The sequence below is a fragment of the Megalobrama amblycephala genome, linkage group LG6, assembly GCF_018812025.1.
Source record: "Megalobrama amblycephala isolate DHTTF-2021 linkage group LG6, ASM1881202v1, whole genome shotgun sequence".
NCBI lineage: Eukaryota > Metazoa > Chordata > Actinopteri > Cypriniformes > Xenocyprididae > Megalobrama > Megalobrama amblycephala.
This window is the reverse complement of record NC_063049.1, coordinates 40,608,255-40,635,576: the sequence shown is the minus strand read 5'-3', so window position 1 is coordinate 40,635,576 and position 27,322 is coordinate 40,608,255. Positions and strand designations below refer to the sequence as shown.

Sequence of the window (27,322 nt, the reverse complement as noted above, 5' to 3'; positions counted from 1 at the left end):
AGTGGGTGTGGTTTTTAGGTTATGACACGTGTCGCTCTCTCTCTATACCCTGGCTTTTGGTGAAATGTCTCTGTCACTGTCTCACTGTCTCACTGTCTCTCTCATCTATATTTTGTTGATTTTGGTGGTGTTGCTTGAATGTGAATCTTCTTTTCTTATGAAAAATTAATTTTCTTTTGCAGACATGTTCCTGTACATTGTTGGTCTCATAGTCTTGCTCTTTGTCTATCGGTGGTTCAGAGAACTGGGAAGAGTTCCCAACAAATCTGAGAAGTTTGTGTATATCACAGGCTGTGACACAGGTTTTGGGAATCTCTTGGCCAGACACCTGGACACAAAGGGTTTCCGTGTCATCGCAGGCTGCTACACAGAGAAGGGAGAGGATGAGCTGAAGAAGGCCTGCTCCGACAAACTCACAGCGCTGCATTTGGATGTCACTGATAATGACAGCATTAAAAAAACAGCCGACACCATTAAAACCCTGGTGGGACAGAAGGGTAAGTCACAGAAAGAGGTTGTCTTCTATTAGTTCTGAAATCCTTTGAAACATTTTTGTTTTTTGAGAGCTGTGAAAATTTTTTTTTTTATATACACACACCACGTTCCAAATTATTGTGCAAGTGTTTTTCAAAGAAAATGTTTGTTTGTTTATTTATCCATGTCTTTTTAGATAACTGGTATCAATCTCAGACAAAATAATTTGCCAGATCTATGAAAACCCTACTCAGACGTTGTTCCACATTATTAAGCAAGTCACAGTTCTCATGCAATATGGGGAGGAAGAAAGATCTTTCTGAAGATGAAAAGCATGAAATGGTCCAATGTTGTGCAAAAGGCATGAAAACAACTAATATTTTGTGAAAACTGAATGGAGATTATCAAATTATCATAAGATTTGTGAGTGATTTAGAGCACAAAAGAACTCGGTCAGATAAAGGCTTATTAAGGAAAGTTCCTGTCATAAAAATGTATTGTATTAAAAGGGCAGCTATAAAAAAGCCAGTGTTGAGCAGCAAACAGGTATTTGAAGCTGCTGGTGTCTCTGGAGTCTTAAGATGCTCTCCATGCAGGCTGGCAGTTGTGTGTAAAGATACATTTTAGACACCACTAACCAAAGCTCACAAAGAGAAACATTTACAGTGGGTTTAGAAATACATTTTCAAACAGTTTTATTGCTGTGCTGTTTTTTTGCAGCATGGGATAGTGCATAGTGCATTGTATTTCAGAAGGCACTATCCTTCTTTTAATATCATAGCTGAAAATGGCCAGTTATGAACTCCACATATCTTGCAAAAGTCATTTTAATACCCTCAGAGACCCTAAAGGGACCTTCCCTCTCACTTCCCAATATTCCAGCCTAAATCATCACCCAGCAGCTCCTTTCTGATGTCGCAGTCTTGTTGGAACGTGGTGGCCATTCACCAACCATCCAGAAATCCATCCATTTAGACCACCCATTGTACTATGGCATTAGTCAGTGAATAGAACTATTTAAAAATGAATCTTCATGTATTTCTAAACCCACTGTAAATGTTTCTCTTTGTGAGGTTTGGTTAGTGGTGGCTAAAATGCATCTTTACACACAACTGCCAGCCTGCATGGAGAGTGTCTTGAGACTCCAGAGACACCAGCAGCTTCAAATACCTGTTTGCTGCTCAGCACTGGCTTTTTTATAGCTGCCCTTTTAATACAATAATTTTTTATGACTGGAACTTTCCTTAATAAGCCTTTATCTGACCGAGTTCTGCTGTGCTCTAAATCACACAATTATCTTATGATAATTTGATAATCTCCATTCAGTTTTCACACAATATTAGTTGTTTTCATGCCTTTTGCACAACATTGGACCATTTCATGCTTTTCATCTTCAGAAAGATCTTTCTTCCTCCCCATATTGCATGAGAACTGTGACTTGCTTAATAATGTGGAACAACGTCTGAGTAGGGTTTCCATAGACCTGGCAAATTATTTTGTCTGAGATTGATACTAGTTATCTAAAAAGACATGGATAAATAAACAAACAAACATTTTCTTTGAAAAACTAAAATCTGAATGTTTACTGTACTGAAATCTTACTAATATGTCACTTGCATAATAATTTGGAATGCGGTGTGTGTGTGTGTGTGTGTATATATATATATATATATATATATATATATACGTGTGTATATATATATATATATATATATATATATATATATATAAAATCAAATTATATACATATATATATAAAAATTGTCGTCAGTAATATATATACATATAAACACTATATATATAAAAATATACATACATAGTGTGTGTGTGTGTGTGTGTGTATATGTGTATATATAAAAATATACTTACTGACTGCTTTTTCATTTTGTACAAGATTTGTCACCAAAAAAGTCATTCGGTTTAACCAAAATTTCAGTTTTACCGAATGACGATATTTTTGAACAATGCTAACAGGCTGATATCTAGCTAGCTAGCAAAAGGACAATCAGACATTTTATATTTAGTACAAGTTAAAATATTACAACATTTTCCATGTTTTATAGCGGTTGTACCGAATGACCTGATGTCTCGGGAGATGCGTATGAGCAAGTGAAAACATGAATTTTTCAAATTGTTAAAAGAGAATTAATTACTTTGTTTCACAACCATGTGGTCCTTTGCAGGTGTCTGAATGATATCACATCCTGTCACATGATATTGACTGCATGACTTGAGCAGAATGAAAAATATATACATTTATTACATTTTAAGATATTTTAAGATCACAAATGAAATGACTGTATTGGTCTTTGGACGGTTAAACCAAATGACCCTTTGACACTTCAAAAACTTTAAAATACATTTATATGTTGCAAAATATCTAAATCCTTTTGGATTCAATAAAAGAGATCTAGTTGTACTACCTTACATACTTTAGATGTCATATCTTTGTTTTTTATTATTAAGGCCCTTGAAACAAAAAAAATGACACGTCACGTCATTGACCCATATATATTTATATTTTCAGTCAAGAAAATCAGGAATAGTCAAAATAAATGTTTTAATGTAATTAATTATTCATGTTCCGTTACATAACTTGTTGTTGAACAAATAAAATTTCTAATATTTTCCTATTGAAAAGCTTATGTTTTGTTTTCTCATAGTGTTCTTTCATGAAGTTGTTGGACTCAAGTAGTTTCTTCACATGATTTTCACATGACACTTCCTTTCACCAAAGATTTAGCAATCTTTTGTGATGAAAGAAAACGGTTGTATTTTGTCATTTGTGTGTGTTTTCAGGTCTGTGGGCCGTGGTCAACAATGCTGGTATCTCTTTCCCAACTGCTCCCAACGACTGGCTGGATATCGAGGACTTCAAACAAATGATCGATGTCAATCTGATCGGGGTTGTAGCCGTTACTCTGAGTGTGTTACCGCTCATTAAGAAAGCCAAGGGCAGAGTGGTCAACGTGGCCAGTGTGTTTGGACGGATTAGTACCACGGGAGGGGCGTACTGCATTACTAAGTATGGAGTAGAAGCTTTTAATGACAGTCTAAGGTTAGTATTTCCAGTAATGATTCCTCTGGAGACCCTTATGACAAAAACCGATCAAAATAATTCAGATTCAAAGCGTGGGTGTGGTACACTTTGATTAATCAACATATATTATGAATGCAAGGTCCAAACATAACAAAACATTCTGCAAGTGCAAACATCTGCAGAAGGCTGTGTACCACTGTATGTGAGAACTGGCCATAAGATGCCGCTATAATGAGTACATTTACACTTGTTTATATCAGGACTATTCAGGGCTGCGTTTCCCAAAGCCAACTATGGTCGCATTTTCTGTCATTACCCACATAATTCAACGGAACTTGCGACCAAACGCAGTCCAGACTAGGATCTTAGTTCCTCTTAATTCTGAATTCTTGAGATTTTGTATATTGAGAGTGCAATATGTCCAAACATTGGGCACTCTTAAAAGAGACAATTTTAGGACATACTCTCAAAATCTCATTAACAGTGGAAAAATCAGTGTTATTTTAGTATTTATATACTATTATTTTTTATATTTTTAACATTTAATAACTTAATTTTTATTTCAGTTGTAGTTAATAATTTTAGTACTTAAAAGGCACAATATGTAAGATTTTTGGAATAAAAAAAATCCAAAAACCACTAGAACAATGTTATATATTTTGTTGACTTGTGTACTTATATTATCCCAAATGTTTCCAAGAATGTTTAAATCCAGAGAAATAAGCAATTTTAACCAGGACACGGACCGTGTCATTTCGTCGCCTGTCAATGACATCTTATCTGCATTACCCTCGATTTCTGGTTTTATTTTGTAGAAACAATGGAAACCAAAGACACTTTAATTTTTTATGTGTTTTATTAGACGTGAGCAACTGTTTGGATACATTCATTGACAGAAAACTAATCATTGTTATATAGATCAACACAGTAAGTCTTATTGTTTAAATATCATTTTCTTGATTTAGATGTTTTACCATGTCCAATATCGATCTAGCTTACTGCAGTGTGCAACAAGTGTCTCATAGCGGCCGCCGAGTGAACGCAAAGTAGCATTATAACAACTTTCAACACACAAATGTATCTAATATGATAAAGCAGCGCTGCGTTACCCCACATACACAAGCAGCGACTGTGTTATAATTAAAGATCCACTGCTCTCGTGCCATGTGTCACGCTCGTCTCTCATTAGCAAACGTTCTAGCGGCATCGTTTCTGCTCCAACAGCTTTCAGCCATACCCTGCGTCATGCTAAGGTAATGTTAATAAATCTTTAATACATAAGCTCATCCATTAATATGATTTCTACCCGAGCCCTGTCAGATTCTTTTCCATCAGCTGTAGACGTGAAGAAAACAACTCCCATGATTCAGCGAAATCAAGGCATCATCAAGCTACACGACCTAAGCGACCTCTAGTGGCGAAAAACTACATATTGTGCCTTTTAAACTTATTTCAGTTTGTTGCCAGGGCAATTGTTGGTTATGTAATTTTTTTAAGTTTTATATACAGTGCTCAGCGTAAATGAGTACAACCCCTTTAAAAAGTAACATTTTAAACAATATCTCCATGAACACAAAAACAATTTTTAATAACAAGTTTTTTATAACATTTGTTTAACTTATAACATGAAAGTAAGGTTAATAATATTGTAACACCTATTCTGTTAACTTTTATTTAAGTGCTACATAAAATAAGGGCCCAACCAGACCAATCTTACTCATGAGTCAAGTGTATTAAACAGTCACACAAAACATTCATTATTCAACATGACAACAATATCTGACGGTCAAACATTTGGAACCAGAGGATAAAAAAATACAGTCCAACACAAAGCACAGTCCTTGATTTCTCATCAATTAGGACCATAAGCTTTGCTCAGTCTTTGTTGAAAATGAATAGAGAAAAAAGTACTTAAAATGGCAAGATGATCCACAGCAGAGTTCAATCATCAGAGAGCTTTGTCAATGTTTGAAGTAAAACGTTGTCTAGCAACAGGTAACAATCAAGTAGTAAATGGAAATCAACCCTTAGTTCCAATCTTCTCACTTGTTTAAGCCCCCAAGTAATCCATATATGTTCAGAACACAAACCCTCTGTAAACAAAATTCAAACAAACCATAACCATGTGCTATGAACATGAGTTATTAACAAAAAAACAAAAAAAACAATGACAATTACTTACACATGAGCTTAGAACTCTAAAGTTCCTTAACCAGGGTAAAAAGGCCACAACCAAAGAAATATTATCAATTCCCAACCATCCTAATTCTTGTATTAATTGGAATCTCTCCCTTTCATATGCAGAACACTCATTAAGAATATGCATCACTGTTTCTAATTCTCCACATTTGTCACACTCTCCCGATTCATGCTTACCTATTTTATACAGACTATTGTTTAATGCTGTATGTCCAATTCTTAATCTTGAAATAATAACATCCTTCTTCCTATTCCCATATCTTTTCCTCTCATTTCCAACATACTCCTGAATCTGGAAAAGATGTCTTCCTTTAGAGCCACTATTCCATAACTTTTGCCATTTCTTTCTTACTTCAAATGTTATCACTCTCTTGAATTCAGCTTTACTTAAAGCTAACATAATTTCTATTTGTGGATGATTTAATGCTTTCTTTGCACGTCTACTTCTTCTTTTCCATCCACACCCACATGTAAAGGTACCCAGGGGAAATTTACCTCTATCCTTAACTGCCTTTTTCTAAACAAACTGTGTAAAACTTCAAATACTAAGTCTTGTCTATCTTCAGATTTTTCCTGCCATTTCTCCTTCTTTGTTCCCTTAAATAGGCCACCTATATACATTAAATAGAGCGCCCCCTAATGCTCAGGTGAGTAATACCAGTAAATCAACCGGAGAATACTGCTGGTATACAGTATATTAGTAACAGGAAAACTTTTACTATATAACTTGGAGAACAAAATTTTCAGTTTTACTTAAATTAGGGTGATGCAAAAATGAGTACACCCCACTGAAAGTCTCTGGAGCAAAGCTAAATTTTAGACTACAAAATGTCTAATTTAACAAGAATTCAAGCACAGGTGAGTCTAATTATTCATTGCACAGGTGTCCAGCGGACAGTTGACTATAAAAGGGTGTTAAAACCCCTTCCCATTTCATGCTGTCAGCAATGGCACCACATGGAATAGAAATGTCACAAGACCTGAGAAAGAAAATAATTTCTTTACACCAGAAAGGTGAAGGCTACAAGAAGATCAGCAAAGCTTTACTTATCAGTCAGAATACTGTAGCAAAAGTGGTACAAAAATTTTAAAAAGACGGAACTGCAACCATCTCACAGAGACATCCAGGTCGTCCACGGATGTTAACACCTCGACAAGAGCGTCTTCGGATGAGAAGTGTTGAAGAAAATCGGCATGCAAGTTCACTGCAGTTATCTAAAGAAGTAGAAAACCAAACTGGGCTGACAATTTCCCGTGACACAATAAGGCGTACACTGCAGAGGAATGGCATCATGGGTGCTGTCCACGAAAGAAGACTCTCCTAAAGCCCAGGCACAAAAAAGCGTGCCTAGAGTTTGCCAGGGCCCATGCTGACAAAGATGAAGACTACTGGGACTCTATACTCTGGAGTGATGACACCAAGATAAATGTTTTTGGAACTGATGGCTTCAAAACTGTATGGCGTCGCAAAGGTGAGGAATACAAAGAAAAATGCATGCTGCCTACAGGGAAACATGGTGGTGTCAGTGTCCTTATGTGGGGCTGCAGGAGTGCTGCTGGTGTCTGGGAGCTGCATTTCATTGATGGCATCATGAATTCACAGATGTATACTGAAAGAGAAGATGCTACCATCACTCCGTGCCCTTGGTCGTTGTGCACTTTTCCAACATGACAATGATCCTAAACGCACATCTAAGGCCACTGTTGGATTTCTGAAGAAGAACAGGGTGAAAGTGATTCAGTGGCTCCTGATCTGAACCCAATCGAACACCTATGGGGAATTCTGAAGAGACGAGTTGAGCATCACTCTCCATCCAGCATCCAGTCTCTAAAAGAGATCCTTCTTGAAGAAGGGAAAAAGATAGATATTGCAAAATGTCGCCAACTTCATTCCACGCCTAGAAGACTTGGTGCTGTCATTAAAAATCATGGAGGCCATACAAAGTAGATGTAGTTTTTGTTGTGGGGTGTACTCCTTTTTGCATCAAAACTCTTCAGTTTTACTCAAAGTTATAATATTATCTATATTATTATATTATCTAATACATTATCTATATTATATATATCTAAGTTATATTATTAACCTTACTTTCATGTTATAAGTTAAACAGATGTTATATTAAACTTAGTCTTGTCAACATTTTGGAATTTTTTTTTTTTTGTGTGTTCATTGAGATATTGTTTAAAATGTTACTTTTCAGAGGGGGTGTACTCATTTATGCTGGGCACTGTATATATATATATATGCATGGTGCCTACAGTGTGTGTATATATAAAAACTTCTCTAACATGTGCAAATGTAACTAGGTCAGTTAAACTTTACCACCAAACAAACAGTATTACCAGAGTTTATTATTTAAATCTGGCAATTTTAGTTTTGCCGCCGTGACTATATTTAATGTGTTTTTCTTTGCTCTGCAGGAGGAACATGGCACCGTTTGGAGTGAAGGTTTTATGCATTGAACCTGGATTCTTCAAAACACCTATTACTGACTCCACTGTCTCTGAGAGTCATATGGAGAGATTATGGAAGAAGTTGCCTCAGGAGGTGAAGGATGAGTACGGCAGTGACTTCATCGACAAAGGTGAGTTCAAATCCAATAACCAGTTTCAAATCATAGCAAATAAAGGTCACACTTCCTGTTACTAGAAGTTATAAAAGTTATAACTAGTAATTGTTTTTGTAGCAAAGCTGGTGATTAAGGAGAAGATCGAGAAGATTGTGGATCCAGATCTGATGAAGGTGGTGAGCTGTATGGAGCATGCTGTGGCTGCGGTCCATCCCCGTACCAGATATTCTCCAGGCTGGGATGCCAAGTTCTTCTGGCTGCCTCTCTCCTACATGCCAACCTTCATCTCGGATGCTTTCGTCTTAAAAAATGCGGTTAAACCCAAAGTTTCAGTTCTGTAAGCATAAACAGCCACTTTGTGCCATGCTCTTGCAGCATACTGAGACGTGATGTAATACTTTATATTGTAAACAAATATATATATATATATATATATATCAATTAATACTTAGTGGACATTTTTACAATATTGAATTTAAAAAAAAGTTTTAGAATCCAGACATACTACATCCGCCATGATGTCATTAACATGTGATCTACCAGTGTCAGTTGAGTCGCTTCACTGCCATTCATAAATCCTCTCCTGTGGCCTAATGGGATAGTAAAGTGTCCATCATATGCACGCTTCAGAATCTCTCCAGAAGTAGCAGTTCATCTGGGTACTTTTTGCCTACTGTGACTTTGGACATACTTTATTTGTCACATACTGTTTTTTGCTTGTGAAACAGTAGGGAAGTATGCAATTTCAGATGCAGAAAAAATGAAACACAAATGTGATGTATATCTAAAGTCATTTTTGCTTCTTTGTATGGTTGAATTGGGTCATCAAACGTCAGCAGCAAAGACACTGGTTAATAAAGTGAGATTAAATACATAAAGTATATGTGTGTAATTTTGATGATTTGCATAATATTCTGAGTTTGTATTTCACTGTTTTTATTCTTTTTGAAGAATACTCATCAAGTGAAATGAGTAATCACTCACATTTTAGTCTAGAAACTAACCATCATGTTCACACAGCACACATACACCTCTGCACTTACTCCTGATTTCTCAACGAGGGGGCAGGAGAGATGTCATAATGGGAAAACAAAGCATTACTTATTTGAAAAAGTAACTTAAACAGGACCTATAATGCCCCTTTTCACAAGATGTAATATAAGTCTCAGGTGTCCCCTGAATGTGTCTGTGAAGTTTCAGCTCAAAATACTCCACAGATCTTTTATTGTAGCTTGTCAAATTTGCCTCTATAATAAATGGCAAAAAGGCAAAAAAATGAACATTTAAACTGATGCTGGTTAAAGTCCATCCACAAACAGGATAGAATCAGCATCTTTTAAGGCAATGCATCAACATCTCTCATCATTTGGGGGGAGGGGGATGTTTTCGACAGCTGTATATTTGCCGTCGAATTCTGTTCGATCGTTTTGTGTCTTAGGACATAAATGTGTCGTCACGAGCCGCAGGGTTTAATTTGGATTTGTCTGCATGTTTTTTTTTTACTCTTATAGACAAAGTTCCCATTGACATGCATTATACGGCTGACAGACAGCAACGGTTGGAGTTAAAAATCATAATTTGTGTTCTACTGAAGAAACAAAGTCACCTACATCTTGGATGCCCTGGGAGTAAGCAGATAAACATCAAATTTTCATTTTGGGTGAACTATGAATGAACATTTAAATTGATGCTGGTTAAAGTCCATCCACAAACAGGATAGAATCAGCATCTTTTAAGGCAATGCATCAACATCTCTCATCATTTGGGGACGGATTTTGACAGCTGTATATTTGGGATTCTGTCCCTTACTTACTACTTATTACTTACTACTACTTTGATCATTCAGCGCCCCCTGCAGGAGCAGCACGGAACACTTATTACATAATAACACACACTTAACTCAGGTGCCAGGATACAAAGCGTTAGGGAAGAACAAACACATTCCCACACTACTGAGACAACTGACTTGCTAGAAACAGATATCTTAGAAAGCTGACTTATAAAGAAACGGTGAGTAGCCTATACGTGCGGTCTGAGACTGTTTTGCAAGAAGTTACAGTGAGAAAACTCCAGTTTTTAGTAAATGCATGCTGTTTGCAAAAGATTTCTGTCAGGGCATTTTCAAGTATTGATCACGCACTTAATGATATTTTGATGTTGCAACAACGTTATTTTAGTTTCTTCCTTTCATTCTTTTCAATGCATCAACAGTACAGTGTAAAAGTACAGTGTCGTGGTTGACCGCGTTGATTTACACACTAAGTGAAGTGAGATCCGAATCACTTTCGGGAATCGGTTCTTTCAAACAGTTCATTTGGTCAGAACAAACTGAGCCGTTATTTTATGTCAATTCGCAATCACGTGATGTGCAAACAGTTTCAAAAAGCTAGTTAATATATCAAAGTAAATCTAAGCAGATATTACGTTTTTTAATTATTACATTTCTTGTAATTTCATGCGCTCCAGTTCAATTTGTTGCAGCCACGATTCCTCTCATAAAAACAAGTCATTTCGAATCGAATCTAAATCTTTTGCATTTACAATAAACAATAATGTACAAGACAAGTACATCTCTCGAATAAACATTTTTGCACGTTATAATTTAAAAAATATTTATTAAAAACAACGCTATTTCGTATATGCGTTGATAAAACTCATAAAATAGTTACTTTTTTGCGAGATTGAACTTACTTTCCGTAACATCTGTCAAAACCTCGTTCACCCAAATGCTATAGTATTCAAAATCAAAAGTACTTTAACGGTTGTTTTATATTATTCCTTCCATCAGTTCACTCCGCTTGAAATAAACGCTTCAATGAATTGTTGATTCCGACCGATTCATATGAATCGGTTCAACTGATTCTTTGAGAACATCCGAATCAAAAGAACGATTCGTTCACGAATCTGAGCATTTCGCAATCACCCATTTGCACAGTTATCCAATGTGAAAAGTTAAAGAAACAAAAAACGTACTATTATTATTCTTTTATTTATCATATACTGCCATTTATATTTATTTTAAATGTATCTTTTGTTTTTATTGAACTTCTACAAAATCCTTCATACTGTTTTGCAGTGTCCTACAGTCAGTGAGTTAATGGTTCACTTGGTACTTTATGAGTCAATCTTTGACCAAATGCGCTCTCTCTCATCTATATTTTGTTGATTTGGGGGTGTTGCATGAATGTGAATCCTCTTTTCTTATGAAAAATTACTTTTCCTTTGCAGACATGTTCCTGTACGTTGTTGGTCTCATAGTCTTGCTCTTTGTCTATCGGTGGTTCAGAGAACTGGGAAGAGTTCCCAACAAATCGGAGAAGTTTGTGTATATCACAGGCTGTGACACAGGTTTTGGGAATCTCTTGGCCAGACACCTGGACACAAAGGGTTTCCGTGTCATCGCAGGCTGCTACACAGAGAAGGGAGAGGATGAGCTGAAGAAGGCCTGCTCCGACAAACTCACAGCGCTGCATTTGGATGTCACTGATAATGACAGCATTAAAAAAACAGCCGACACCATTAAAACCCTGGTGGGACAGAAGGGTAAGTCACAGAAAGTGATGGTACTTTTCTGACATGTTGTCTTCTATTAGTTCTGAAATCCTGTGAAACATTTTAGTTTTTGAGAGCTGTGAAAAATAATATATATATATAGGCCTATAATAATTAGATGTTATTATCAGGGCTATGTGCAATTCAGAATTCAATTAAGAATGCATTTGCATTTTAAATTTTAAGATTTGATGGAAAAAGTAAAAATTCAAAGAAATTATATATATATATATATATATATATATATATATATATATATACAGTGGGTACGGAAAGTATTCAGACCCCCTTAAATTTTTCACTCTTTGTTATATTGCAGCCATTTGCTAAAATCATTTAAGTTCATTTTTTTTCCTCATTAATGTACACACAGCACCCCATATTGACAGAAAAACACAGAATTGTTGACATTTTTGCAGATTTATTAAAAAAGAAAAACTGAAATATCACATGGTCCTAAGTATTCAGACCCTTTGCTCAGTATTTAGTAGAAGCACCCTTTTGATCTAATACAGCCATGAGTCTTTTTGGGAAAGATGCAACAAGATTTTCACACCTGGATTTGGGGATCCTCTGCCATTCCTCTTTGCAGATCCTCTCCAGTTCTGTCAGGTTGGATGGTAAACGTTGGTGGACAGCCATTTTTAGGTCTCTCCAGAGATGCTCAATTGGGTTTAAGTCAGGGCTCTGGCTGGGCCATTCAAGAACAGTCACGGAGTTGTTGTGAAGCCACTCCTTCGTTATTTTAGCTGTGTGCTTAGGGTCAGTGTCTTGATGAAAGGTAAGCCTTCTGCCCAGTCTGAGGTCCTGAGCACTCTGGAGAAGGTTTTCGTCCAGGATATCCCTGTACTTGGCCGCATTCATCTTTCCCTCGATTGCAACCAGTCGTCCTGTCCCTGCAGCTGAAAAACACCCCCACAGCATGATGCTGCCACCACCATGCTTCACTGTTGGGACTGTATTGGACAGGTGATGAGCAGTGCCTGGTTTTCTCCACACATACCGCTTAGAATTAAGGCCAAAAAGTTCTATCTTGGTCTCATCAGACCAGAGAATCTTATTTCTCACCATCTTGGATTCTTTCAGGTGTTTTTTTAGCAAACTCCATGCAGGCTTTCATGTGTCTTGCACTGAGGAGAGGCTTCCGTCGGGCCACTCTGCCATAAAGCCCCGACTGGTGGAGGGCTGCAGTGATGGTTGACTTTCTACAACTTTCTCCCATCTCCCGACTGCATCTCTGGAGCTCAGCCACAGTGATCTTTGGGTTCTTCTTTACCTCTCTCACCAAGGCTCTTCTCCCCCGATAGCTCAGTTTGGCCGGACAGCCAGCACTAGGAAGGGTTCTGGTCATCCCAAACATCTTCCATTTATGGATTATGGAGGCCACTGTGCTCTTAGGAACCTTAAGTGCAGCAGAAATTTTTTTGTAACCTTGGCCAGATCTGTGCCTTGCCACAATTCTGTCTCTGAGCTCTTCAGGCAGTTCATTTGACCTCATGATTCTCATTTGCTCTGACATGCACTGTGAGCTGTAAGGTCTTATATAGACAGGTGTGTGGCTTTCCTAATCAAGTTCAATCAGTATAATCAAACACAGCTGGACTCAGATGAAGGTGCAGAACCATCTCAAGGATGATCAGAAGAAATGGACAGCACCTGAGTTAAATATATGAGTGTCACAGCAAAGGGTCTGAATACTTAGGACCATGTGATATTTCAGTTTTTCTTTTTTAATAAATCTGCAAAAATGTCAACAATTCTGTGTTTTTCTGTCAATATGGGGTGCTGTGTGTACATTAATGAGGAAAAAAATTAACTTAAATGATTTTAGCAAAATGGTTGCAATATAACAAAGAGTGAAAAATTTAAGGAGGTCTGAATACTTTCCGTACCCACTGTATATATATATATATATATATATGTAAAAATTTCAGTTTTACCAAATGACGATATTTTCTAAAAATGCTAACAGGCTGATATCTATCTAGCAAAAGGACAATCAAATATTTTATATTTAGTACAAGTTTTTTTAAATATTACAACATTTTCCATGTTTTATAGCGGTTGTACCGAATGACCTGATGTTTTGGGACATACGTATGAGCAAGTGAAAACATGAATTTTACAAATAGTAGTAATGGGACGGTTGATACCGGGGCTCCGATGCTCCGACGCAGTTTTCAAAGTACTATTGTACCACACACTGTACTGATGCTTGTATCGAAATGACAATAGCACGTGATTGATGACGTTTGAAGCTTCGAACGTCATGCCGTATCAGAAAGTCGAGACAGCTGGTTTGAAAAAATTGGCGCTTCAACTGATGCATAAAGGAAAATGCATTTAATCATGTTTTATTGCTGGGGTCTCAGAGACCCCGAACAGAACATAAGGGTTAAATGGCTCACCCAAAATATTTTTGGTAACTAGGCTACTCACGTCAGTTATGATCACATCATTGTAGGCTATATTTTATATTATTATTCAATATGTGAATCCGTTGACCAGGTTACACATGACACGAGTGGTGGTCTCATTGTCACAAAATAATTTAGATGAGATTACATCAGATTAGATAGAACTGATTGAAGACAAAAGTGATTCCGTATGTCACGGACTTGAAGCTTTGGTCACGTGCTTTTTCAAACCGTAGATCTGCTCCGCGACGATTTAGATATGGTGAAGAAAACAAGTCTGACCACCAGATGTCGTTAATTTGCACTGTGTTAAAAGCTTCGAGTAATGAACCGTTTTTCAGCACAATTTGATGAAAGCCTCAAATGCTTTAGAAAGCCTTGGTTTCCCATCACTAACAAATAGTTAAAAGAGAGTTAGTTACTTTGTTTCACGACTATGTGGTCCTTTGCAGGTGTCTGAATGATGTCACATCCTGTCACATGATACTGACTGCATGACTTACAAAATGGTCCCTTTATATTGGTTACTCCGAATGACATCAATTAAATTCATTTTTCTGGACATATTTTCTCATAACAAAGCTACGACTTCCACACATAATTTTATTTCCATTTTGCACTATGTTGATATATCATGTTATAAAATCATGCCAGAATAAAAAAATATATACATTTATTACATTTTAAGATATTTTAATCACAAATGAAATGATTGTATTGGCCTTTGGATGGTTAAAACGAATGACCTTTTAACAATTCAAAAACTTTAAAATACCTTTATATGTAGCAAAATATAATTAAATCCTTTTGGATTCAATAAACGAGATCTAGTACTACCTTACATACTTTAGATGTCATATCTTTGTTTTTTATTATTATTAAGGCCTTTGGAAAGCTTATGTTTTGTTTTCTCACAGTGTTCTTTAATTAAGTTGTAGTTTCTTCACATGACACTTCCTGTCACCAAAGCTTTGTATTTAGCAGTCCCTTGTGATGAAAGAAAACGATTGTATTTTGTAATGTGTGTGTGTGTGTTTGCAGGTCTATGGGCCGTGGTCAACAACGCTGGTATCTCTTTCCCAACTGCTCCCAACGACTGGCTGGATATCGAGGACTTCAAACAAATGATCGATGTCAATCTGATCGGGGTTGTAGCCGTTACTCTGAGTGTGTTACCGCTCATTAAGAAAGCCAAGGGCAGAGTGGTCAACGTGGCCAGTGTGTTTGGACGGATTAGTACCCTGGGAGGGGCGTACTGCATTACTAAGTATGGAGTAGAAGCTTTTAATGACAGTCTAAGGTTAGTATGTCCAGTAACCACTAAATGACAAAATCCTGACAAAATCAAACGAATTCAGATTCAAAGCATTTCTCTGCATTCTTATCGAGCTCTGCAACTATTCAACTGAGGAAATGTAAATTGGGCGAACACTTTCTGCAAGTGCAAACATATCCTAAAAATATTAGATAAGACAGCACAAGTGAGTGGCAGCAGCCAGTCAAAATTCAGCAGCTTATAACTTCAACTGTGAATAGCCACTCGTGATAAAAGATGTATATTTTTTATATTTTTAACATTTAATGGCTTTATTTAATTTTTATTTCAGTTGTAGTTTTAGTAATTGTAGTACTTTAACTTATTTATTTCTGTTAGTTGCCAGGGCGATTTCTTGGTTATGTTTTTTAAGTTCAAGTTTTTCATATATATACACTGGGATATATACTTCATATATATAATTTCAGAATAATTCTCTAACATGTGCAAATGTAACTAGGTCAGTTAAACTTTACCACCAAACAAACAATATTACCAGAATTTATTTTAGTTTTGCCGCCGTGACTATATTTAATGTGTTTTTCTTTGCTCTGCAGGAGGAACATGGCACCGTTTGGAGTGAAGGTTTTATGCATTGAACCTGGATTCTTCAAAACAGCTGTTACTGACTCCACTGTCTTTGAGAGTCATATGGAGAGATTATGGAAGAAGTTGCCTCAGGAGGTGAAGGATGAGTACGGCGGTGACTTCATTGACAAAAGTGAGTTCAAATCCAATAACCAATTCAAATCATAGCAAATAAAGGTCACACTTCCTGTTACGAGAAGTTATAAAATTTATAACTAGTAATTGTTTTTGTAGCAAAGCTGGTGATTAAGGAGAAGATTGAGAAGATTGTGGATCCAGATCTGATGAAGGTGGTGAGCTGTATGGAGCATGCTGTGGCTGCGGTCCATCCCCGTACCAGATATTCTCCAGGCTGGGATGCCAAGTTCTTCTGGCTGCCTCTCTCCTACATGCCAACCTTCATCTCGGATGCTTTCGTCTTAAAAAACGCGGTTAAACCCAAAGTTTCAGTTCTGTAAGCATAAACAGCCACTTTGTGCCATGCTCTTGCAGCATACTGAGACGTGATGTAATACTTTATATTGTAAACAAATATATATCAATTAATACTTAATGTACATTTTTACAATAATGAATTTAAATAAAAACAAAATTTAAAAAAATGTTTTAGAATCCAGACGTACTACATCCGTCATGTTGTCATTAGCATGTGACCTACCAGTGTCAGTTGAGTCGCTTCATCTCTGCCATTCATAAATCCTCTCCCGTGGCCTCATGGGATAGTAAAGTGTCCATCATATGCACACTTCAGAATCTCTCCAGAAGTAGCAGTTCGTCCGGGTACTTTTTGCCTACTCTTTTATCAATACTGTGAATTTGGACATACTTTATTTGTCACATACTGTTTTTTTCCTGTGAAACAGTAGGGAAGTATGCAATTTCATATACAGAAAAAATAAAAAACACAAATGTGATGTATATCTAAAGTCTTTTTTGCTTCTTTGTACGGTTGAATTGGATCATCGAAGGTCAGCAGCAAAGACATTGATTAATAAAGTGAGATTAAATACAAAAGTAAATTTGTGTAATTTAACATTTGATTATTGATGATTTGCATAATATTCTGAGTTTGTATTTCACTGTTTTTATTCTTTTTAAGAATACTGAATCTGTTTTTTGCAAGTGAGATGAGTAAACACTCACATTTAGTCTAGAAACTAACCATCATGTTCACACAGCACACATAACACCTCTGCACTTACTCCTGATTTCTCAACGTGGGGGCAGGAGAGATGTCATAATGGGAAAACAAAGTAACTTGTATTTCTTATTTGAAAAATTATCTTAAAGGGGACCTATTATACCCCTTTTCACAAGATGTAATATAAGTCTCTGGTGTCCCCAGAACCCTGTGGCTCGTGCCGACACATTGATGTCCTAAGACACGAAGAAACAAAGTCACCTACATCTTGGATGCCCTGGGGGTAAGCATATAAACATCAAATTTCGACAGCTGTATGTTTACCGTCAAATCCCATCTGCCTTCTCTTACCAATTTTGCTTCCTGTCAACATATTTAATATCACAATAAAAATGAACATCCACAAACAGGATAGAATCAGCATCCTTTAAGGCAATGCATCAACATCTCATCATTTGGGGACGGATTTTGACAGCAGTATATTTGGGATTCTGTCCCTTACTTCCCCCCACCCACGAGGTTCTAATATGTATCAGACTAGCTCAGACTTGCACTTCCCAATAGCTTTGTGGACAGTGTGCTGACATATGGTGATGTTGTGCACCATGAATCCTGAGTTCAAGTCTAGGCTCATGGACTTTTCCGGATCCCATCTGCCTTCTCTCTCCAATTTAGCTTTTTTACAGTTCTTACAATTCTTTTTTTTACAGTATTTGAACAATGGTGATGTTGATGGTAATCATGCAATAATAATAAAGAAAGCCACTTGAGTCATACATGATTTACAAAAAGGCTGTAGTATGACAGGTTTAAATGATGATTATTATTAATGTTAAATGCCTGTAAATGCATCACTTGCTGCTTAATGAACATCAACAGCAGCTGTAAGAAAAATGAGAAATGAGAGACAGTAATCTCTGGTGTTTTACCTGACCTTCCCACTGTGACTGCCAAACTCATAACAAACTCTCCTTTCTGATCATTCAGCGCCCCCTGCAGGAGTAGCACGGAACACTTTACATAATAGCCAGATACAAAGCGGCAAGGAAGAACAAACACATTCCCACACTACTGAGACAACTGACTTGCTAGAAACAGTTATCTTAGAAAGCTGACTTATAAAGAAACGGTGAGTAGCCTATACGGGCCGTCTGAGACTGTTTTGCAAGAAGTTACAGTGAGAAAACTCCAGTTTTTAGTAAATGCATGCTGTTTGCAAAAGATTTCTGTCAGGGCGTATTGTTCACGCGTTTAATGACATTTTGATGTTGCAACAACGTTATTTTAGTTTCTTTCTTTTATTCTTTTCAATGCATCAACAGTACAGTGTAAAAGTACAGTGTCGTGGTTGACCCATGGGTTGACCGCGTTGATTTACACACTTAGTGAAGTGAGATCCGAATCACTTTCGGGAATCGGTTCTTTCAAACAGTTCATTTGGACAGAACAAACAGCCGTTCTTTTATGTCAATTCGCAATCACGTGATGTGCAAACAGTTTCAATAAAGCTAGTTAATATATCAAAGTAAATCTAAACAGATATTACGTTTTTTTTATTACATTTCTTGTAATTTCATGCGCCCCAGACAGTTCAACTGTTGCAGCCATGATTCCTCTCATGAAAACAAGTAATTTTGAATTGAATCTAAATAGTTTGCATTTACAATAAACAATAATGTACAAGACAACTACATCTCTCGAATAAAATTTTTTACACGTTATAATTTAAAAAAATATTTATTAAAACCAACGCTGTTTCGTATGTGTATTGATAAAACTCATAAAATCAAGTTGTGGTGGTATAAGTTACAACACTGCAGTAAGTTACTTTTTTTGCGAAATTGAACTTACTTTCCGTAACATCTGTCAAATCCTCGTTCGCCCAAATTATATAGTATCCAAGTCTATAGACGCTGATGGTGTCTAGTTCTGAGGAGCTGGATGTTGTCAGCGTGGCAACGAGAGATATTGAAGACTCGCCACTAAATTCTCCCGCGAGCAAGGAGCACATGGAGGTGCTTTCTAATGCTGTTGCCAAGTTAAGCATCGACTGGCCAGCCGAGAAGCAGGAGCAGCAGACCAAAAGTAAATTAGATGAACGATTTCTACCATCTAGGTCTGCTCAGCCTCCACGTCAGGCACCGAGGTGTCGAGGTCGTGGAAGAGACCGGTATCATCCTGTGTTTACACCCCTCAGACCGCCACCTACACCAATGTGGTCGGTATGAGGAAACACGGGTATGGGGCGATGCCAAGAGCCCCGACATTGCCCACTAAGCCACTGAAGACAACATCAGCGCTAGTGGGCAAAGCGTACTTGGCAGCAGGTCAAGCTGTGGCATGCTTGCACACTATGTCCATTCTGCAAGCATACCAAGCTGACCTGCTGAAGGACTTGGAGGAAAGTGAGGAAGTGGGTGCTGATCTTATCCAGGAGTTACGTCAGTCAGCTGATTTAGTGCTCCGTGCCACCAAGTCAGTTGGCCGATCTATGGCAGCCCTGGTGGCCACAGAGCGTCATCTATGGCTAAATCTGTCTGACATTAAAGATTGTGACAAGACGTTTCTCCTGGATGCCCCACTGAATCCGTCTGGCCTCTTCGGTGAAGCCATTACATCAGTTACTTAGAGGTTTCAGGAGGCGAAGAAGCAGGCTACCGCTATGCAGTAGTTTCTTCCCCGCCGTACCCAAGTCCGTTCGGCTGCTGGGCGGGAGCAGCCAAAGCCGAGTATGAGCTCCTCGCAGTACAGACAACACCAGAAGCAGAGTGTTGCTACCCGCACTCCCCCTCCGAAGAGCTGGGATGTGGGGCAACGCTCTCAGGCGAAGCCTTCGAAGGGCAAGATGGATCTGAGGGCTGTCATTGCCGGTAAGAGGACTTTGTCTAAAAAATCCCGATGCCAGAAAAGTAAGGATCCTGAGGGTGGTCCCCTCCGGAGTCAAGCGGCATTCACCTCTCTCTACGGTGCCCGCTTGTCTTCGGTGCCCTCAGGGGGGTGCTCTGCCAACCCCGCCGCAATGCCAGGGCGCAGTAGTTCCCTGCGTGTCACCCGACGGTGGCGCGCTCTCTCTGCAGCCAAGCCAGTCGTTCCTGCCGTGGCTCCGCTTTAGGGCACTGTGCTGACTGCCCATATTCCACCAGAGGCCAGCCTCGAGAGGCTGGTTCCCTTAGTAGATTTTTTGTCAGAGTGGAAAAATCTGTCAAAAGTATCTCAATGGGTCCTGCACACAGTAGAAAAGTAGAAGTAGAGGCTATAGAAAGGGTTCCTCCTCCCAGCTGGGAGTCAGGGTTTTACAGCCGCTATTTCATTGTGCCAAAGAAAGACGGGGGATTGCGTCCGATCTTAGATCTTCGTCAGTTGAATCGAACAGTAGCGAGGCTCAATTTCAAAATGCTGACAATCAAACATATCGTGTCACAAATCAGATCCGAGGACTGGTTTGTGACAATAGATCTAATAGACGCATACTTCCATGTATCAATCCTCCCGCAACACAGGAAGTTCCTAAGGTTTGCTTTCGGGGGCGAAGCATTCCAAAATCGGGTTCCTCCCTTTGGCCTAGCATTGTCACCCCGCACCTTCACCAAGTGTGTAGACGTGGCTCTGACGCCCTTGCGTATGCAGGGCATCCGCATATTGAACTACATAGATGATTGGTTGATTCTGGCTCAATCAGAGCAGATGGCGGTTCATCATCGAGATGTTATTCTCGCTCACATGGAAAGGTTGGGGTTGAGACTAAACGCAAAGAAAAGTGTGCTTTCTCCAGCTCAGAGGACCACTTATCTAGGCGTGGTGTGGGATTCGGTGATTATGCGCGCCCGTCTTTCTCCGGCTCACATAACATCAATTCTCTCGACCGTCTCAGACATAAAGCTAGGCCAGTCACTCACTGTCAAACAGTTCCGGAGACTCTTAGGTCTTATGGCAGCAGCATCCAACATGATACCTTTTGGCCTGCTGAACATGAGACCACTGCAGTGGTGGCTCAAAACCAAGGGGTTCTCACCGAGGGGGAATCTTTTTCGTATAATCAGAGTCACACGGCAATGCCTGCGTGCTCTAGTTATATGGAAGCAACCTTGGTTTCTGTCCCAGGGACCTGTGTTGGGAGCTCTCAGTCGTCGCATCACGCTAACGACCGATGCATCCCTCACGGGCTGGGGGGCAATCATGAGTCGGGGTCTGTGGCAGGACCATCATCTTTCGTGGCATATAAATTGCCTGGAGATGCTGGCGGTGTTTCTAGCATTGAAACACTTCCTCCCATACCTCAGGGACCATCATGTGCTAGTTCGATCAGACAACACATCTCCCCCGATTGCATTGCTCCCGGGAGTTCTGGAGAGAATACGTATGGTTCTCGAACCTGGTATCCCTTCTTGACGGGTCTCCGATGGAGATTCCAATCATGAGGGACCTTCTCTCTCAGGTGAGCGGGTCGATCCTTCACCCCCGCCTGGAGTTATGGAAGCTGCGGACGTGGCCTCTGAGGGGGCACAGTTCATAGGTTCCGGTCTCTCAACCGAGGTTGTTGAGACCATTCTCCAATCCAGAGCTCCCTCCACGAGGAAACTTTACTCCTTGAAGTGGAGATTATTCACTTCATGGTGTGAAAATCACCAGTGGGATCCAGTTAACTGCCCGATTAATGCAGTACTGGAGTTCCTGCAGGAAAGATTTTCTTCAGGGTTATCCCCCTCCACACTAAAGGTGTACGTGGCGGCCTTAGCTGCTTACCATGCTCCTTTGAATGGGGTATCTTTGGGGAGACACCCGCTTATCACTTTGAGGCTTAGACCTGTTTGCACGAGAGTACCGGCTTGGGATTTGGCCATTGTATTGCAAGGCCTTTCTATGGCCCCCTTCGAGCCCATCGAAGAGGTGCCAGAAAAGTTTCTAACACTTAAGACAGTGTTTTTGCTCACTATCTATTTTTGCTCGTCTCTCAAGAGAATTGGAGACATTCAGGCCCTGTCGGTATCTCCATCGTGCCTCGAATTTGCGCCTGGTAATGTCAAGGCTTTCCTTCATCCCAGACCGGGATATATACCTAAGGTCCTCACTAATCCTGTGAGACCTATCGTGCTGCAGGCCTTCTGTCCTCCTCCATTTACGTCCTCGGACCAGGAAAAGCTAAATCTGCTGTGTCCGGTTAGGGCACTGGATGCGTATGTACACAGAGCTGCCATGTGGAGAAAAGCTGAAATAAACGCTTAAAAAGCTTGAAAGAAACGCTTCAATGAATTGTTGATTCCGACCGATTCAGCCCGATTCGTGAACTTGTATGAACCGGTTCAACTGATTCTGAAGATTCGAATCAAAAGAACAATTCGTTCATGAATCTGAGCATTTCGCAATCACCCACTTGCACAGTTATCCAATGTGAAAAGATAAAGAAACAAAAAACGTACTGTTATTATTCTTTATTTATCATATGCTGCCATTTATCTTTATTTTAAATGTATCTTTTGTTTTTATTGAACTTCTACAAAATCATTCATACTGTTTTGCAGTGTCCTACAGTTAGTGAGTTAATGGTTCACTTGGTACTTTTTGAGTCGAACTTTGACCAAATGCGCTCTCTCTCATCTATATTTTGTTGATTTTGGGGGTGTTGCATGAATGTGAATCCTCTTTTCTTAAGAAAAAATACTTTTCTTTTGCAGACATGTTCCTGTACGTTGTTGGTCTCATTGTCTTGCTCTTTGTCTATCGGTGGTTCAGAGAACTGGGAAAAGTTCCCAACAAATCGGAGAAGTTTGTGTATATCACAGGCTGTGACACAGGTTTTGGGAATCTCTTGGCCAGACACCTGGACACAAAGGGTTTCCGTGTCATCGCAGGCTGCTACACAGAGAAGGGAGAGGATGAGCTGAAGAAGGCCTGCTCCGACAAACTCACAGCGCTGCATTTGGATGTCACTGATAATGACAGCATTAAAAAAACAGCCGACACCATTAAAACCCTGGTGGGACAGAAGGGTAAGTCACAGAAAGTGATGGTACTTTTCTGACATGTTGTCTTCTATTAGTTCTGAAATCCTTTGAAACATGTTTGTTTTTTAGAGCTGTGAAAAAATGAAAAATATATATAATAATTAGATGTTATTATCAGGGCTTTGTGCAATTCAGAATTCAATTAAGAATGCATTTGCATTTTAAATTTAAGATTTGATGGAAAAAGTAAAAATTCAAAGAAATATATATATATATATATATATATATATATATATATATATATATAATATATAATATTATACCTAATTTCTTTAATTTATTTTATTTTTCGAGTGAACTTTATAATATGTATATATATATATATATATATATATATATATATATATATATGTATACTTACTGCCTGCTTTTTCATTTTTTTCAAGATTTGTCACCAAAAAGTCATTCGGTTTAACCAAAATTTCAGTTTTACCGAATGACACTTTTGGTTATACGACGATATTTTCTAACAATACTAACAGGCTGATATCTAGCTAGCTAGAAAAAGGACAATCGAACATTTTATATTTAGTACAAGTTTTTAAAATATTACATTTTCCATGTTTTATAGCGGTTGTACCGAATTACCTGATGTTTCGGGACATGTGTATGATCAAGTGAAAACATTAATCTTTCAAATTGTTAAAAGAAAGTTAGTTACTTTGTTTCACGACCATGTGGTCCTTTGCAGGTGTCTGAATGATGTCACATCCTGTCACATGATATTGACCACATGACTTCCAAAATGGTCCCTTTATATTGGTTACTCCGAATGACATCAATGAAATTCATTTTTCCGGACATTCTTTCTCATAACAAAGCTACGACTTCTACACATAATTTTAATTCCATTTTGCACTATGTTGATATATGATGTTATAAAATCATGCCAGAATGAAAAATATATACTTTTATTACATTTTTAAATCACAAATGAAATGGCTGTATTGGCCTTTGGATGGTTAAACCAAATGACCTTTTGACACTTCAAAATCTTTAAAATACTTTTATATGTAGCAAAATATAATTAAAACCTTTTGGATTCAATAAAAGAGATCTAGATGTACTACCTTACATACTTTAGATGTCATATATTTGTTTTTTATTATTATTAAGGCCTTTGGAAAGCTTATGTTTTGTTTTCTCACAGTGTTCTTTAATGAAGTTGTAGTTTCTTCACATGACACTTCCTGTCACCAAAGCTTTGTATTTAGCAGTCCCTTGTGATGAAAGAAAACAGTTGTATTTTGTCATTTGTGTGTGTGTGTTTTCAGGTCTGTGGGCCGTGGTCAACAATGCTGGTATCTCTTTCCCAACTGCTCCCAACGACTGGCTGGATATCGAGGACTTCAAACAAATGATCGATGTCAATCTGATCGGGGTTGTAGCCGTTACTCTGAGTGTGTTACCGCTCATTAAGAAAGCCCAGGGCAGAGTGGTCAACGTGGCCAGTGTGTTTGGACGGATTAGTATCGTGGGAGGGGCGTACTGCATTACTAAGTATGGAGTAGAAGCTTTTAATGACAGTCTAAGGTTAGTATGACCAGTAACCACTAAATGATGCTTCTAGAGACCCTCCTGACAAAATCAAACGAATTCAGATTCAAAGCATTTCTCTGCATTCTTATCGAGCTCTGCAACTATTCAACTGAGGAAATGTAAATTGGGCGAGCACTTTCTGCAAGTGCAAACATATCCTAAAAATATTAGATAAGACAGCACAAGTGAGTGGCAGCAGCCAGTCAAAATTCAGCAGCTTATAACTTCAACTGTGAATAGCCACTCGTGATAAAAGATGTATATTTTTTATATTTTTAACATTTAATGGCTTTATTTAATTTTTATTTCAGTTGCAGTTTTAGTAATTGTAGTACTTCAACTTATTTATTTCAGTTAGTTGCCAGGGCAATTTTTGTTTTTTTAAGTTCATTTTTTAATATTTTTTAAGTTCACATTTTTCATATATATATACACTGGGATATATATACTTCATATATATATATATATATACATATATACACACATATACTGGGAATAATTTCAGAATAATTCTCTAACATGTGCAAATGTAACTAGGTCAGTTAAACTTTACCACCAAACAAACAATATTACCAGAATTTATTTAAAATCTGGCAATTTTAGTTATGCCGCTGTGACTATATTTAATGTGTTTTTCTTTGCTCTGCAGGAGGAACATGGCACCGTTTGGAGTGAAGGTTTTATGCATTGAACCTGGATTCTTCAAAACAACTGTTACTGACTCCACTGTCTTTGAGAGTCATATGGAGAGATTATGGAAGAAGTTGCCTCAGGAGGTGAAGGATGAGTACGGCGGTGACTTCATCGACAAAAGTGAGTTCAAATCCAATAACCAGTTTCAAATCATAGCAAATAAAGGTCACACTTCCTAGTTACTAGAAGTTATAAAAGTTATAACTAACTAATAAGTTATAACTAATAATTGTTTTTGTAGCAAAGCTGGCGGTTAAGGATATTGAGAAGATTGTGGATCCAGATCTGATGAAGGTGGTGAGCTGTATGGAGCATGCTGTGGCTGCGGTCCATCCCCGTACCAGATATTCTCCAGGCTGGGATGCCAAGTTCTTCTGGCTGCCTCTCTCCTACATGCCAACCTTCATCTCGGATGCTTTCGTCTTAAAAAACGCAGTTAAACCCAAAGTTTCAGTTCTGTAAGCATAAACAGCCACTTTGTGCCATGCTCTTGCAGCATACTGAGACGTGATGTAATACTTTATATTGTAAACAAACATATATCAATTAATTAATACTTAATGTACATTTTTACAATAATGAATTTAAATAAAAACAAAATTTAAAAAAATGTTTTAGAATCCAGACGTACTACATCCGTCATGTTGTCATTATCATGTGACCTACCAGTGTCAGTTGAGTCGCTTCACTGCCATTCACAAATCCTCTCCCGTGGCCTCATGGGATAGTAAAGTGTCCATCATATGCACACTTCAGAATCTCTCCAGAAGTAGCAGTTCATCTGGGTACTTTTTGCCTACTCTTTTATCAATACTGACTTTGGACATACTTTATTTGTCACATACTGTTTTTTTCCTGTGAAACAGTAGGGAAGTATGCAATTTCATATACAGAAAAAATGAAACACAAATGTGATGTATATCTAAAGTCATTTTTGATTCTTTGTATGGTTGAATTGGATCATCGAACGTCAGCAGCAAAGACATTGAAGTGACATAAAGTGAGATTAAATACAAAAGTATATTTGTGTAATTTAACATTTAATTATTGCTGATTTGCATAATATTCTGAGTTTGTATTTCACTGTTTTTATTCTTTTTGAAGAATACTGAATCTTTTTTTGCAAGTGAGATGAGTAAACACTCACATTTTAGTCTAACCATCATGTTCACACAGCACACATACACCTCTGCACTTACTCCTGATTTCTCAACGTGGGGGCAGGAGAGATGTCATAATGGGAAAACAAAGCATTACTTATTTCAAAAAGTAACTTAAACAGGAACTATTATGCCCCTTTCATGAGATGTAATATACGTCTCTGGTGTCCCCAGAATGTGTCTGTTAAGTTTCAGCTCAAAATACCTCACAGATCATTTATTATAGCTTGTCAAATTTGCCCCTATTTGGGTGTGAGCAAAAACACAACGTTTTTGTGTGTGTCCCTTTAAATGCAAATGAGCTGCTGCTCCTAGAAGAGGGCGGAGCTTTAACAGCTCGCGCTTCGGTTGCTCAACAACAACAAAGCTGGAGAATCTCACGCAGCCAAAGTGAGGATTGTCAGTAACGGTGTTCAGCCTTACATTGTTCAAACCGGAGTCGACACTGATGGAGAGACTCAGGAAGAAGTTACAACTTTTAGAATGAAACTGGACGTTTCTGAATGGTTAGTGGATAAATTTATGTAGTTGCTGTGGAGTTGATTCAACTCATCCACTAGCATGTGCTGTCATGTTAATCTTTTGTGCAAATCCAGTGTTGAATTGACCCTCGTTTGTGAAGCAGTCCAGCG

General features: G+C 38.2%; 3 protein-coding genes across 6 annotated transcripts; all 3 read left to right on the top strand.

The window, feature by feature from the left end:
• Positions 1 to 38: 38 nt before the first annotated feature.
• Positions 39 to 16,749, top strand: LOC125270733 (retinol dehydrogenase 7-like). 2 transcript variants are annotated; one of them, XR_007185443.1, is made up of 5 exons: positions 39 to 497; positions 3,274 to 3,532; positions 8,135 to 8,298; positions 8,401 to 8,697; positions 16,687 to 16,749. XR_007185443.1 is itself a non-coding variant. In XM_048194620.1 (4 exons), the coding sequence occupies exons 1-4, from the start codon at positions 185 to 187 to the stop codon at positions 8,622 to 8,624; spliced, it is 960 nt and encodes a 319-aa protein (XP_048050577.1). In that variant the 5' UTR covers positions 39 to 184; the 3' UTR covers positions 8,625 to 9,161. The 2 variants fall into 2 exon arrangements, 1 of the variants encoding a protein (XP_048050577.1); XM_048194620.1 differs by lacking the exon at positions 16,687 to 16,749 and having other exon boundaries at positions 8,401 to 9,161.
• On the top strand, positions 10,153 to 23,627 carry LOC125270734 (retinol dehydrogenase 7-like). Of its 2 annotated transcripts, XR_007185445.1 has the most exons (6): positions 10,153 to 10,293; positions 11,512 to 11,826; positions 15,294 to 15,552; positions 16,125 to 16,288; positions 16,390 to 16,688; positions 23,612 to 23,627. XR_007185445.1 is itself a non-coding variant. In XM_048194621.1 (5 exons), exons 2-5 carry the CDS (start codon positions 11,514 to 11,516, stop codon positions 16,611 to 16,613), a joined length of 960 nt encoding a protein of 319 aa, XP_048050578.1. In that variant the 5' UTR covers positions 10,153 to 10,293; positions 11,512 to 11,513; the 3' UTR covers positions 16,614 to 16,749. The 2 variants fall into 2 exon arrangements, 1 of the variants encoding a protein (XP_048050578.1); XM_048194621.1 differs by lacking the exon at positions 23,612 to 23,627 and having other exon boundaries at positions 16,390 to 16,749.
• Positions 18,275 to 26,170, top strand: LOC125270735 (retinol dehydrogenase 7-like). 2 transcript variants are annotated; one of them, XM_048194622.1, is made up of 5 exons: positions 18,275 to 18,425; positions 22,969 to 23,283; positions 24,573 to 24,831; positions 25,487 to 25,650; positions 25,772 to 26,170. In XM_048194622.1, exons 2-5 carry the CDS (start codon positions 22,971 to 22,973, stop codon positions 25,990 to 25,992), a joined length of 957 nt encoding a protein of 318 aa, XP_048050579.1. In that variant the 5' UTR covers positions 18,275 to 18,425; positions 22,969 to 22,970; the 3' UTR covers positions 25,993 to 26,170. The 2 variants fall into 2 exon arrangements, with proteins under 2 accessions (XP_048050579.1, XP_048050580.1); XM_048194623.1 differs by lacking the exon at positions 18,275 to 18,425 and having other exon boundaries at positions 22,891 to 23,283.
• Positions 26,171 to 27,322: the final 1,152 nt, after the last annotated feature.